Below are 13,077 nucleotides of genomic sequence, written 5' to 3'. Positions count from 1 at the left end.
ACAAAGCCAAAACGACACAGCGCGGGCGGTAAGTAAATACGAGGTTCGACGGGGCCACAAGATGTTAAGGCGTGCGACAGCAGGCAAACTCTGTGTCTTGCTGTGTAGTCTCGGTATATAGTCTTGAATGTTGGGGAAATGCCATTGGCGCCGGCACTGCAGATTCAGCCTTGCTGATTGATCGTCGGCAGTAGATCAGTCAGCAGTAAACCCTCCCTAAAAAGTTTCAACAAGAACGAAATCCCCCCCGCGGCAATTGTCATGTCTGTGAAATGGTTGACGCTGGGGGAGGAACTTACCCTCATCCTCCAGGGGCACCTTCCGCCGCGCCCGACAATGTCCGCTCTGCCCAGTGACATGCACAGCAGACCATCTAAACTCCCCAATGCCCGCCCACCAGCACCACCCTTCCCGGCCGCCATTCCGCCCCGCCCGCGACCAGCTTCCCCGGCCAATTGCAAACTCGGGCTCGCACGACGGAGCCACACGTAAAATACTCCCACAGACAGGCTACAGCCAAGCCTGCGTTAGCGAATATCGTGCAGGACGGTGATCAGACGCTGACGCAGCTGACGGGTAAGGAAGTGCCCAGCGGGAACGCCAGGGGTCGCCTGCCACGTCGCGTGCCGACTTTCCCAGTCCACTACCAAAATACACCAAAATACTCTACTTGGCGCTCAAACCGCAGGCCTCCCCCCTTGGCCTCCCCCTCCGCTGCTACTGCTGCTTGCTCCTCCAACTCCCGTGTCCGGGTGTCAGCGAAGGAAGCCTTTTGTCCCTTTCCCTTTGGGGGGGAGATTCTTCTTGGCAATCCTGCACGGCATTCTCGCATTGGCATTTCAATCCCTCTTCCTCTTCTTGTTTCCCCCCAGGGAAGGTTCTTGGTGACTGTTTATATTTTTTTCTCATTGTATTTTTTCCATCGCTTACTTTGGGGATCATCTCTTGTTTTTCTCGGTTTTATCCAAAGGGGGGGTTTTCCCATCCACGACTCCTGAGGGAACTGAACGCGTTTGACGATCGTCTCTGCCTCCTGGAAATAAATCACCCAGATGGCCCGTTTGCATCCCGACCCATCCCCTTCATGACGACGACCCCTTTAACCGATTGCGATAAGAGAGAGCGTGGTCCGTTATCGACCCATATACACTCTCCCGCCCCAAACCTTAAGAACCGCAAGCAGGCACGGGGAACGAACGAGAAATCCCAACAAGCTGCCGTCCCCTGTCGTCATTCAGTCGAGCAAAGCCTCCCACAACCCGATCTCGGAACGCAAAAACCTATCTTTAAGCTTGCCCGCTACCTTGGGGGGGCCCAAATCCATCATCTCCAGAGTAAGAGAGAGCCCATCACCAGAAAAAGGACCAACTTTGAGACCCGCTCTTCTGTCCTTCCGATAAACCTACCTTTTACGATATCAAAAAGTCAGTAGCGGGTGATCGCACTCCCTGCATCCATCCTCGGGCGTCAACCAATCGCCTCCAGGAGCAGCCGCTGCATGCACGAGACCTTACAAAAAAAGGGGGAGGAATAGAAAAGGAAAAAAAAGGGAACACACAAACGCGCCGTCACAATGGCGTTCCCGGCCCCGGCCCGCGCGCGCCGCAGCGTGGTCTGCATCGCGGCCTTCTTCATCCTCACCACCTTCTTCCTCGCCGCCGCCCGCCTCGCCTCGCTCGACCTGACCTCCGCCATCCGCCGCCGGCCCGCGGCCCCGAAAGCCCAAGAGCCCTCGCCCGCCGACGCCCCCATGTCCTACGGCGACACCGCCCGCCCGGGCTTCACCGACCTCTCCGTCCACATCGCCACCCTCCCGGAGCAGCACCTCCCGTCCCGCGCGAACCCGGGCCGCCGCCTGGTCGTCGTCGGCGACGTCCACGGCATGCGCGCGTCCCTGGAGAGCCTGCTCGCGGAGCTGCACTTCGACACCAAGCACGGCGACCACCTCGTGCTGGCCGGCGACATGATCAACAAGGGGCCCGACTCGAGGGGCGTCGTCGACCTGGCTATGCGCCTCGGCGCCTCCGCCGTCCGCGGGAACCACGAGGACCGCGTGCTGCTCGCCCACCAGAGCCTCAAGACGACGCACGTCGCCGACGAGGACGCCCACGGGAACCCCGTCACCACCAAGCGTTCGGAAGAAGCCGAGCCCGAGTCAAAGTCCGACGACGATGAGGCATCGTCGTCCTCTCCCGAAGCCGAGGCCGATGGCTCCTCGGACGACCTCGAGCCCGCCATCTTCCCCCACGGCGACTCCAGGGAGCGCGCCACCGCCCGCAGCCTCTCCCGCAAGCACCTCGACTGGCTCGCCACCCTCCCCGTGATCCTCGACGTCGGCCTCGTCGAGTCCATCGGCAACCTCGTCGTCGTCCACGCCGGCCTCGTCCCCGGCCTGAGCCTGAAGCAGCAGGACCCCTGGGCCGTCATGAACATGCGCGGCCTCGTCTACCCGCGCGAGGAGCTCCGCCGCCAGGAGGCCTGGCGGGCGCTCGAGGAGTACCGCAAGGACCACACCGCCGCGCCCGACGTCACCGAGAGCATGATCGAGCGCGAGCACGAGCGCCGCCGGAAGCCCCACGACCGCCTCATCGCCATCCCCACCGACCGCCGCGACGGCTCGAGCAGCTGGCCCAAGGCCTGGAACGCCCGCCAAAAGGCCCTCCCCGAGGCCGAGCCGCGCACCGCCGTCGCCTACGGCCACGACTCCAAGAAGGGGCTCAACATCGACAAGTACACCTTCGGCCTCGACTCCGGCTGCGTTAACGGCGGCGAGCTGACCGCGCTCGTCATCGAGGCCACCGCCGAGGGCGTGACGCACGTCATCAAGAGCGTCAAGTGTGACAAGGACGAGGGCAAGAAGAAGAAGAAGCACAAGAAGAGCAAGAAGGACAAGGCTCGGTCATAGAGTCAGCATGTTTGAATAAAAGCGAACCCCAAGAAGCAGAGAACCGAATCATAACAAAAAAAAAGGAATGGAAAATAAGAGAGAAATAACAGAAACGAGGATGAGTGGTGAGCTCGTACTCGAATCCAGTCGGGAGATACAAGCCAACCGACTCCCCCAGAAAACAACCACACATCACATCAACCCCGGGATGGGGTTACTCAGCGCCCGCCCCTGAAGGAATTAGAGGCATGCATAGAATCATTTCTCATCGTACAGCCCATCGGCCGACTTGGACGTTTGGGCTTTCACTGTACACAAACCTAGTCATTACAAACTAGACAAACCAACCCGTAATTTATCCTAATGAATGTCATGTCACAAGCGGTTTTGTTTACTAGAAGTGGGGGTTTTCTCTTTTTTTTTTGGGAGACCAAATTCTCGGATTTTTATGCTACCAAGCAGTCTTATCTTTGTAATTTTTTTTGCCTCCCTCCAAAAAAAAAAGGCCAAGGAGAGTATACACAGCGCCCGGATCAGTTTGGAGTGCTGTATGTGTGTGTGTATAACGGGTGTTCCTTCTCATTAAGTCATTCTCACATCATGATATATCCTCCGTCCAACGAAAATAGACCGCCATTCATTTTATTCCCTTTGAGGAATTTATGCCTGGACCTTCTGCTTGATGATGTCCTTGAGGGTGACGGCATCAGCGGCGAACTTGGAGATACCCTCACGGAGCTTCTCGACGGCCATCTGCTCCTCGTTGAAGTCGAAGCGGAAGAGAGCCTCGTCGTTGATGTAGGTCTTCTTCTCGATGTCGAGGCTGGCGGCCTGGGCGGCGTCGAGCTTCTTGGGGACGGCAGCGTCGGAGTTGAGGAGCTCCTCAAGCAGGTTGGGCTGGGTTTTGCGTTAGTCGGACAACTCGACACCACATGGCACAAACAGGAATGGCAACTTACGGAGATGGTCAGGTAGTCGCAGCCAGCAAGCTCGGTGATCTCGCCGATGTTGCGGAAAGAGGCACCCATGACGATGGTGTTGTAGCCGTACTTCTTGTAGTAGTTGAAGATGGCCTCAACGGACTTGACACCGGGGTCCTCCTCCTTGGTGTACTCCTTCTTGTGGGCAGCCTTGTACCAGTCGAGGATACGGCCGACGAAGGGAGAGATGAGGTAGGCACCGGCCTCAGCGGCAGCGATGGCCTGGACGGTAGAGAACATGAGCGTCAGGTTGGTGTTGATGCCGTGGTCGCGCTGGAGGATCTCAGCGGCCTTGATGCCCTCCCAGGTGGAGGCGATCTTGATCAGGACGCGGTCCTTGGAGATGCCCTGCTCCTTGTAAAGCTGGCGGGGTGTTAGTGGACGGATTCTCCAATCAAATTTCTACTGGTGGACAAACCTCAATGATGTGCAGAGCCTTGTCGACGGAAGCCTTGGTGTCGAAAGAGAAGCGGGCGTCAACCTCGGTGGAGACCTTGCCAGGGACGACCTTGAGGATCTCCTTGCCGAACTCGACGAGGAGGCTGTCGAGGGCGGCATCGACCTGGTCGTCGACGGAGCCACCCTTCTTCTTGGCGTAGGAGACGGCCTCGTCAATCAGCTTGGCGTACTCGGGCTTCTTGGAGGCGGCGAGAATGAGGGAGGGGTTGGTGGTGGCATCCTGGGGCTTGTACTTGGCGATGGCTATATGGTGTCACTAGTCAGCTTCTTTCTTTCTCTAGCAGTGAGCCACCATCCATTGACTGTTGTCAGGATGGATTGAGTGACGACCAGGCATGGGTGGCAAGAGGGCAGAGGTTGAGAGAATTTGTGACGAGGCGGGGTGGACTGACAGGCAAAGTCGCCGGAGTCACTGACAACGACGGTGCCAGTGGCCTTGAGCTGGTCGAGAGAGGTAGACATGTTGGATTGATGTGTGGAATGTTTGTGGTATCAAGAAGGAGGTTCGAGAGAAGGAAGAAGAAGAGATGTAGGTGGGAAGAAAAGAGGACGTGAGGCTGTTGAAGTAGAAGTAGGAGATCTTGTTGAGAACGAGACACTGGGACGAGGGGTAACATTTGTCCCTCACTGACGCTTCTAGACCCACACTGGGGGGCGTTCCTGTCCATGTACTTACTGTACACGCAGAAACTGCCGCCAGAAGCAACGGACCCGGGACAGACACCTACCCAGCACATGGCTGCTTGCTACGGAATGCCCATTGGAAACATGGGCAAACCGGCAGCGGCTCGAACGGCCAGTACATGGCTTAAAGATCCCAAGAGGTCGATCATGGTATTCCTACCGAGTCCCTTTTTCGGCAGGTTGTTGGTTCATCTCGTCGCCAGATGCTCATCGCCATTCTCGCAGCGAACACGGGTGTTGTACAAGCACACCACCGTCAGAGCTCACCGTTTGGCGGGGTATTACGTCGTGGCAGCCCGTGAGTAAGGCATCTGGGAGTCGCTGCAAGAGGTATCCGTCAGGTAAGCAGTCCCCATTGACCTGGCCCCTCCATGACCCAGAATCATCGTCATACCCCCAGTGTTCCATGGGCCGTGGGCCACCGGCCTACTGTCTCCGTTGATGCTAATTAGCTCCGCTTCTGTCGCAAGTCCCTGTCGGATATCCTCTGCTGGCCATGGCTGGTTTCTAAAAAATCGCTCTGCTGCGTAGCACCCCCATAGAAAACGGAGAAAAATCGCGAATCGCAATGGGTGCTTGAGTCGCTCAGACAACCACCATCAAGGAATACGGCTGAAGCCTGAAGAAAAATGACGGCTGGCCAAATTGCTCCAAGGGCCGACTCAGCATGTTTCGGTGTTAGGCGATGCTTGGAATGCTTTTGGCCAAGTCGGACAGGCTATCGCCATCGCCATCGCCATCGCCGCCGCCGCCGCCGTAATTCCTCCGTCCCATCCGTCTGATTGTTGCTAGTCGGGAATATGAGCTGTCTCTTTCGTCGAATTTGCCTCCTCGAGACGAGGCCATCCCGCCCGATTCGTCTCAAACAAACACACCCCTCCCCCTACTTCTCCCCCCCGACCTACTTGCACCTTGGTCAGAGTTAGGAAGCAGAAGCACCTCCTTAGTAAACACCCAGAATGCGCGCTCGGCTATGACTCAGCTCCCAGAGCCCATCGTGATTCTCTGCTTCACCACGTGCGCGGCATCCCCCTCCATTGGTCCAGAGGTTGTGCCAGTTCACTTTATCCGACAGATCCGCCCGCCGCTTCAATTGCCCCTCGGTTGCCAGGGAACTTAACGGTATCTCTGCGTTGTGCAATTGCCATACTTTTCCTTGAGGAAAGGGCCCGTGGCAGGGCGAAGGCCGTTATCGTCAGCTGCAGTTCCGCGCCAATTGCCTGGCGAGCTTGCAAAGAAGCAGCGCCCGAGCAGCTAGCTCTGCCGGCCACCCACGCACCCTTCTGGCCCGCTTTCTCAGTCGTCAATTGCCAAGTCCCGAAGTCGCCCATAGACGCCCCCCACTCGAATCAGGAAACTCCGGTTCGCGGTATTCTCTGACCTTCCACCACCTCCCACCAATCGCCCTCGCGCGCCGCAACGCAACGCCAGCGCACCCTGTTTCCGCGAGGCGCGCGTTGGGGGTTGGGAGATGGGGGGTGACCCTCCCGGGTTGGTCCTTGCCCACCGTCTTCCATGGAACACATTCAACCGACCGGCCGACGATCCCGACCATCACGGCACCGGGACCCTCCTTTACGTAACTTCGAGGAACGGTTGTCAGTCCCGCAGCTTTCGGAAATACACATCACAGACCCCACTCCCGAGGAAGCCAGCCCGTCAAGAAGCTTAATGAGTGACTGCAAAAAAAAGACATAGGCCAGCCCGACGAGGCCTCATGTCACCTCTTTATTCATGTAAGGCTACTGCGAATTATGTAGAGACTTTTTTTTTTCCTAAACCACCCCCCCATATACCTTTGCCTCCTACCGTTCCGCTTCGTTTAGTCCTCAGTGATATCGCCGTACTCCCACATGCCGAGTCTCTCCTCCTTCGCCTTGGCCTCAACCTCCTTCAGGTGCTTCAGGTAAGCAGCGTGCTGGCTGCTGCGCTCCCAGGCCTTGAGCTTCTTGGGGACCATTGCCGCGCCGTTGGCCACAACCTCCTTGTTGATGGAGTCATTGGGGCCGGGCTTCCTGTCGCTGGCGTTGTAGTCAAACAGCGTAATGTAGCTGACGTTCTCCTTGTTGTCGACAAAGTCGAAGCTGGCGACCAGCTCCTTGCCCTCCGTCAACTCCGCGATGAAGTTGATGGATTCCGAGAAGTACTCGGGTGCAGTGGGCAGTTGCAGGAACGAGAGCGAGGCATCAATGGCCTGCGCCTTGAGCTTCTGGACCGTGAATTGAGGCTGGTCCAGAGGTCGCAGCTTGGACCACGGCTGCTTCTCGGAGTTTCCGTAGTCAATGAACATAACCTCGGCCACCTTGGCGGCGCGGTCGTTGGAGCGAATGCGGGCTCTGTACCATTGTCCGTCAGCAGAGAACTTGGCGGCAACAAAGTCTCCCGCCTTGGGCGCGTCGCCGATGGGCTTGCTGTTCTTGGAATCAAGGTGGAACTTCTTGAAGTCGTTCATCAACGTCGTCAGCGCGGCAGTGCCCTTGCCAATCTCCTGGATCTTGATCTTGCCGTTGCCATCAATGTTGGTGATGACAACATCGCGGTAGTCCTTGGGCTTGTTCTCGTAAGCCTCGGGTGTGTCGTTGGCAGTAGACTCGACAGGTGCGGCCTCCTCTTCCTCGTCTTGCGACGGGTCCCAGCTGTGCCAGAGTCCCTTTCTGCCCTCCTTGGCCTTCTTCTCGGCGGCAAACAGCTCGGTGGCATTGCCAGACTTCTCTGCGGAGTAAGCGTGAACGGAGGCAAGACCCTCCTCGACCAGCAGCTTGGCGAAGTTCTCACGGTTGATGTACAGGTCACCGATGAAACCTCCAACCTTATCAATATCATAAACATCAACCTCGACATCGCGCTGGTTGCAGCGGCGGTTAGCGAGGTCCAGGGCCTCCTGGCCAAATTCCTCGCCCTTCTCGCCACGGGGGCCAGGGGCGCGAGGAGCGCGGATGCCGCCGAGGACCAAGGTAAGCTTCACGCCCTCGCGGGGAATGAGAACAGTGAACCGGGAACCGGACTTGACAAAGTCGACAACGGCGGGAACCTTCTTTTGACGCGACAAAGTGCCAAGCTGGATCTTGGCCTTTTGTTGAGACTCGGACACATCCACAAACTGCTTGATCTTGGGTGCCTTACCAGACCAGATACCCTTCTTGTCGTCCTTGGCCTTCTCCTGGGCAGCAAGAAGCTCATCGTAGTTGGGGGAGCGGTCGGTGTCATCCTTGCGGTGGCGAATGACGGAGGCATAGCCCTCCTCTACCAAGAGCAAGCCGATGTTCTTGCCCTTCTCAGTAACCGTGGCGACTTCACGAGCCTCGAATCCTTCAGAGGCAGGCTTTGAGCCGTCGATGCTAATGCGGACCTGCTTGCCGATGACCTTCTTGCGCAGGAATTCCTTCGCCTCGTCTCTGTAAGGAGCCTCGGATGGCTCGTTGGTGCGGGGCCCGCGAACACTGCTGAGGTTGACACGCTTCTCAGTGGTTCCGGCCTTGTTGCGAACAATGATGGTGTCGGCGCCGATGATCTTGGCAACGACCATGTCGGAGGCAGAGGCGTCGGCCTTGGCGACGTGGTGCTGATGCAGGCGCACCTTTTTGCTCTGGGCCGTCTTCTCAGCGGCACGGAGAGTGGCCATCTTCTCGCCGAGCATAGTGGAGTGGAAGTCGTTGCACCGCGCCAGACCCTCGGTGAGGAGGAACTCGGCAATGTTCTTGTTGCCATTGGGGTGAATGATGGACGCTACCAGCTGACCCTGGGCACTGGCGCCGACAATGTCAACCTTGATGCGGCGCTGGAGCAACCTCTCCTCAACGAATGACCTAGCCTCGTTTCCAAACTCTTCGGCGGGCTGGGTCTGGCCGGTGGACTGTATCGTCCGCTCCGTGGTAGGGGTGCGGATTCCGGCAAGCAGCGTCATGACCTGCACGTGCTTCTTATCCGAAAGCAGAAGTCGTACGAGCAGACGATCACCGCTAAGGACCCGCTCGACAATTCCATCAACGGTCTTGCCCTTCCACTCGTTCATGAATTGGGGACCCCCAAGGTCGTTCTGGACCTCGATGGAGCCACCCTTGTCTGACCAAAGACCCTTTCCCTCATTCTTGGCTTGAGTTTCCAGGTTGCGCAGGTTGTCGAGGCGTTGCAGGATGGCCTCGTCATCTTCTTTGCGGCCGGCGTCTTCTCTGACCTTGAGCCATCCGGCCTTGACGGCTTCGTCGGGAAGGGACGGGCCATCCTTTGAAAGCAGAGCAGTGCCGAACTCACGGCCAGAGGGCACGGTGTAAGCTACTGTGCACTGGATCTGCTTGCCAACGACAAGTTCTCTGAGATATTCCCTTGATTGGAAAGCGAAGGGCTCATCGCCATCCTTGCTCAGGCGGGGGGCGCCAACGTATGCGAGGGAGAATGTCTTTTCGGCTTTCGGGTTGTTGGGGGCGGTCAAGATGAGAGTGTCGCCACTCAGCACGCTCTTGACCTTGGCGAAGAAGGGCTTCGACATGATGGGAGGTTCAATGAGCGACTGGGTGTCTGGAGAGAGAGAGAATGGCTATGTCTGTTAGCGCGTTGTCCTATTCAGGCTGTTTGCGATGGCCGTTGGCCGTTGAATGTCTTGTTCTTGCCGTCTCAGACATTCCGAGGCCATAGCTCCAGTACCCTCAGAAAGGCAACAGCTAGATCGCAGCCGACGAACAAGGTAACCCAAGTCTGCACAAAGAGTGATTCGAGGTGCACGCATGGCTGTAAAGACAAAGCTGTGGTGCGAGGGCGAGGACGTTCGGGAGCTGCATGGATAGATGCAGTTTCCCCGGGCAGTGGCATCAGACGACCGTCTCCAGCAAACGGAAGCTGCTTTCTCTCATGCAACAATTGCTATAAAAGAAACCATGGACTTACTGTAGAAATTGGGGGATAAAGGAGAGAGTGTGATGATGATTGTCGGAAAAGGTGGAAGGTGGGAGGAAGGGAGTAGCAACGTCGATTGTCCGATCAAACATTCGACTTTCGTACCGCCTTTTTGACAGCTTGCCTCAATTTCGCCCGGGCTCGAGGAGCCAGTGTGGGGAAAGGAGGTTCAGGGACCACACGGAGGCAGGGGTAGCAGCTGGCCGGTGTCCAGTAGTAACAGCCGGCTGCTAAGCGAGAGCGGGGTTACAGGCACCTTATGTAAGGAGCTGCACCTGGTTGTTCTGGCTGCTGAGGACAGCTTCGTCCTCGGAGGCTAGCATTTAATCCATTGACCGCCCAGATGGAGAGCAATGGGAGCAATCCCGCCGGTTTCTCTGGAACACCAACTGCCACAGTATAGGGCCCCCTATAAAAGTTGTCGTTCCTTTTGTTCTGTTTCTATTTTATACATCGAGTTGTTCAAAGTCGAGTGCTAGAGGTTATTGGTGTAGACACCTTGCACCTCCTCTAACAGCATGATCATGCCAATGTCACAGGTGTTCACGTCATCCCCTACCCCTCACAGTGCAAGGGCCAAGCCCCACCTCCGCTGCCCGGACATCCAGCTTGGAATGAAAAACACATACACTCAGGGCATTCATTACTGGCTCTAGAGAGCATGGTTACGGTAATTTTTTTATTTGTTACTCGGAGTCTGAATACGTTGTTCGAAACTAGCTTGACCACTATACGTCCCAGGACTCTTTTAACTCAAGCTTGCCGCTTGGTCAAGGTAGCTCCCGAGATGCATAGCTCGGTAACCCGGCTTCGGGCCGCAATCTGTCCCAGACAACAGCTAGATTAGGTACTTCAAACTTAGTTGGAGATACCGATGACACCTGGAATGATTCATTAGAGTTGCTCGGGAGCTTGGAAACTTTGGGGAGTAGCATACCGCAAGCGGGACGGGGACCGGCGTTGCCAGTCTTGAGGGACTCCTCGTTGCCGCCCTTGCCGAGGTCATCGGTGCCGGCGTGGACAACGACGGTGCGGCCGATGACGCTCTCGGGGCCGATCAGCTTGACGTGCTTGTCGGTAACGGTGCCCTTGGAGTTGCCCTGGCCATCGGTCTCGATGTTGCCGAGGTCACCAACGTGGCGCTCCGCGTCCTCGGGGGCGCCGTGAGGCTTGCTGTGGGGGTTGACTGCAGTGTTCCGTCGTCAGTGGCCTGTTTGCTCTCTGCCTGTCCTACCACGGAGCTCAGGCCTCCCCGGAAGAGAACTCACAGTGAGGGCCGGCGGAGGTGCAGCCGTTGGTGTTGTCACCGAAGGTGTGGATGTGCATGCCGCGCTTGGCGTTGGGGTCGTTGCCGGTGATGTCCCAGGTGATCTTGGTGGGAGCGGACTCGGACTCCTGCTCGAAGATGATGGAGCCGGTGACCTTGGAGTCACCACGGACGACAGCGACTAGCACTCAAAGTTAGCAACTGGCTGATCATCGCCTTGACGACACCCCTTTCCCCCTTGAACGCAGCATCCCAGTTTCCCCACGACGGGAACCATACTGGTTCGGACCAAACGGATCGAGAGCAGCAACGCAAGGGACAGCGAAGATGGAGTCGACTGAGCCTGAAGATTGGCCAGCGGCAAGCTGCTCCCAGTCGTGGGCAGGTCGCAGAGCCATCAGGGTGTTTTCTCAGCTCAGCGGTGCTCCCACCCTCATACAAAAACCCGCTCAATCCAGCGCAAATTGGATGGTTGGGCTGCGTTGGTACCCCTCCATCCCAGCGCCGCTGCTCTGCACTAGGGCGATGGGGTGTCCTAGTATATAAAGAGGTCGCACTTACCAGCCTTGACCATTTTGAATGATTTTTGTTTTGTTTCTTGTTTGAATTGGGGGTTGTAGTATTGCGAGTTCGTTGCTCAATCGACAGTTGTTGGGAGAGGAATGACGAAGGTTTATGATGCAAAGAGGGGAAGAAGGGGAAAGTAGCTTATGGAGTCTTGGGAGGGACCAGCCCATGCCAGAGAGGAGAGACACAAAGGGGCGGGCACAAGCTTGCACAAACTGTTGTGACGCGCCCAATGGGGAGTCCGTCCAAAGGGAATGCACAATTCGGAATTCCGAGGACCAGCAGCTCGCCTCGCCTCGCTTTCCTACTCGCCCGCCGTATCTCGAATGGACAGCAGCACGCCAGCTTGGATGGTGGGGGAGGCAGCTGCCCCGCTCGACATTATCTCATCGCCGTCACCTTGACTGAAGTGGGCTCGGGTCAAGCTTCGTGCGCAGCTGGTTGGCTGGCGAGGAGCCGGCACTTGAACTGCTTACAAATGGCGATGCAGTGCTTCATACAATAAACGAAAAGGCAATGTCTTTTGCTGTCGCCGCCCAGCAACTCCGTCTTAGGAGCCGCGGAACGAGGGCATGGCGCAGGGGCAGAGCCGATGCTCGGCCTGCTTGAAGCATGGCGTGCGCGAGGGGCAGTCCTTTGCGTAACCCCTCAATGCCTTACCAATTTCCCCACCAACTGTGGCTTGAATCGGCGAATCTGGCTCGCAGTTGCTGCAGAGTCAGCAGCGGTCTGCCGTCAGCGACAGTAGAAGAGGGACCGAGGCTGCCGGGAGTGGCTTGGGCCAGTAAGCCACTACTAATACGGCAGGCCTCCCATCTCACGTCCACCCTCACTCTAGTATTGTAATCCAATGAGGAAAATCAAATGCTGCGTGGGAGGCAACCGGCACAGTGAGCTTCTCATTACCGGTTCGATACCCGTATAGTCCGACAATCATGAGACAGCCCTCTTGTGCTCGGTATTGCGGGGTTCCTAGCCAGTATTCTTCTACAATGTACCCAGTAGCCATCGCACTCGATCGATAGAGTTTACTACTAACAATAACTTCACGTATTATATCCAATATGCGCTATATTGCCAACGCTAGCATGGAGCTCTGACCATTTGTCGGGAGTGGTGGGGTTGTTCGGAAGCCCATCTCATAGATTGACTGCCGTTGACATCATCATAATCAAAATCGACAGCCTGTCGCAAGAACAGACATGATACGTCTTGGGTAGACACAGTCAGTGGTATTCGACGTTTTTGTGATGATCCGGAAGGAGTTGTATTATCTCGAATCCATTCGTGGCACTGGACTTCCTGCCAGAACCTCAAAGCCGTTAGAGGTATATATACGCAGC

At 56.9% G+C, this 13,077-nt stretch overlaps 4 protein-coding genes across 4 annotated transcripts; 1 reads left to right on the top strand and 3 right to left on the bottom strand.

Moving 5' to 3' along the window:
- Positions 1-1,573: 1,573 nt before the first annotated feature.
- EsH8_III_001356 (Metallo-dependent phosphatase-like protein) lies at positions 1,574-2,905 on the top strand (the record flags this gene model as incomplete). Its single annotated transcript, XM_083263081.1, has 1 exon — positions 1,574-2,905. The coding sequence occupies one exon, from the start codon at positions 1,574-1,576 to the stop codon at positions 2,903-2,905; it is 1,332 nt and encodes a 443-aa protein (XP_083123568.1).
- Positions 2,906-3,547: 642 nt separating this feature from the next.
- Positions 3,548-4,788, bottom strand: EsH8_III_001355 (sedoheptulose-7-phosphate:D-glyceraldehyde-3-phosphate transaldolase TAL1; the record flags this gene model as incomplete). Its single annotated transcript, XM_083263080.1, has 4 exons — positions 3,548-3,784; positions 3,847-4,230; positions 4,286-4,569; positions 4,719-4,788. 4 exons carry the CDS (start codon positions 4,786-4,788, stop codon positions 3,548-3,550), a joined length of 975 nt encoding a protein of 324 aa, XP_083123567.1.
- A 2,044-nt stretch (positions 4,789-6,832) lies between these two features.
- On the bottom strand, positions 6,833-9,496 carry EsH8_III_001354 (uncharacterized protein; the record flags this gene model as incomplete). Its single annotated transcript, XM_083263079.1, has 1 exon — positions 6,833-9,496. The coding sequence occupies one exon, from the start codon at positions 9,494-9,496 to the stop codon at positions 6,833-6,835; it is 2,664 nt and encodes an 887-aa protein (XP_083123566.1).
- Positions 9,497-10,758: 1,262 nt separating this feature from the next.
- Positions 10,759-11,741, bottom strand: EsH8_III_001353 (superoxide dismutase SOD1; the record flags this gene model as incomplete). The annotated part of the gene is made up of 4 exons (XM_083263078.1): positions 10,759-10,781; positions 10,838-11,086; positions 11,169-11,348; positions 11,729-11,741. The coding sequence occupies 4 exons, from the start codon at positions 11,739-11,741 to the stop codon at positions 10,759-10,761; spliced, it is 465 nt and encodes a 154-aa protein (XP_083123565.1).
- Between the last annotated feature and the right edge of the window lie 1,336 nt (positions 11,742-13,077).

Source organism: Colletotrichum jinshuiense, chromosome 3, assembly GCF_051148585.1.
Source record: "Colletotrichum jinshuiense chromosome 3, complete sequence".
Taxonomy (NCBI): Eukaryota; Fungi; Ascomycota; class Sordariomycetes; order Glomerellales; family Glomerellaceae; genus Colletotrichum; species Colletotrichum jinshuiense.
This window is presented reverse-complemented; position numbering and strand designations above follow the sequence as displayed.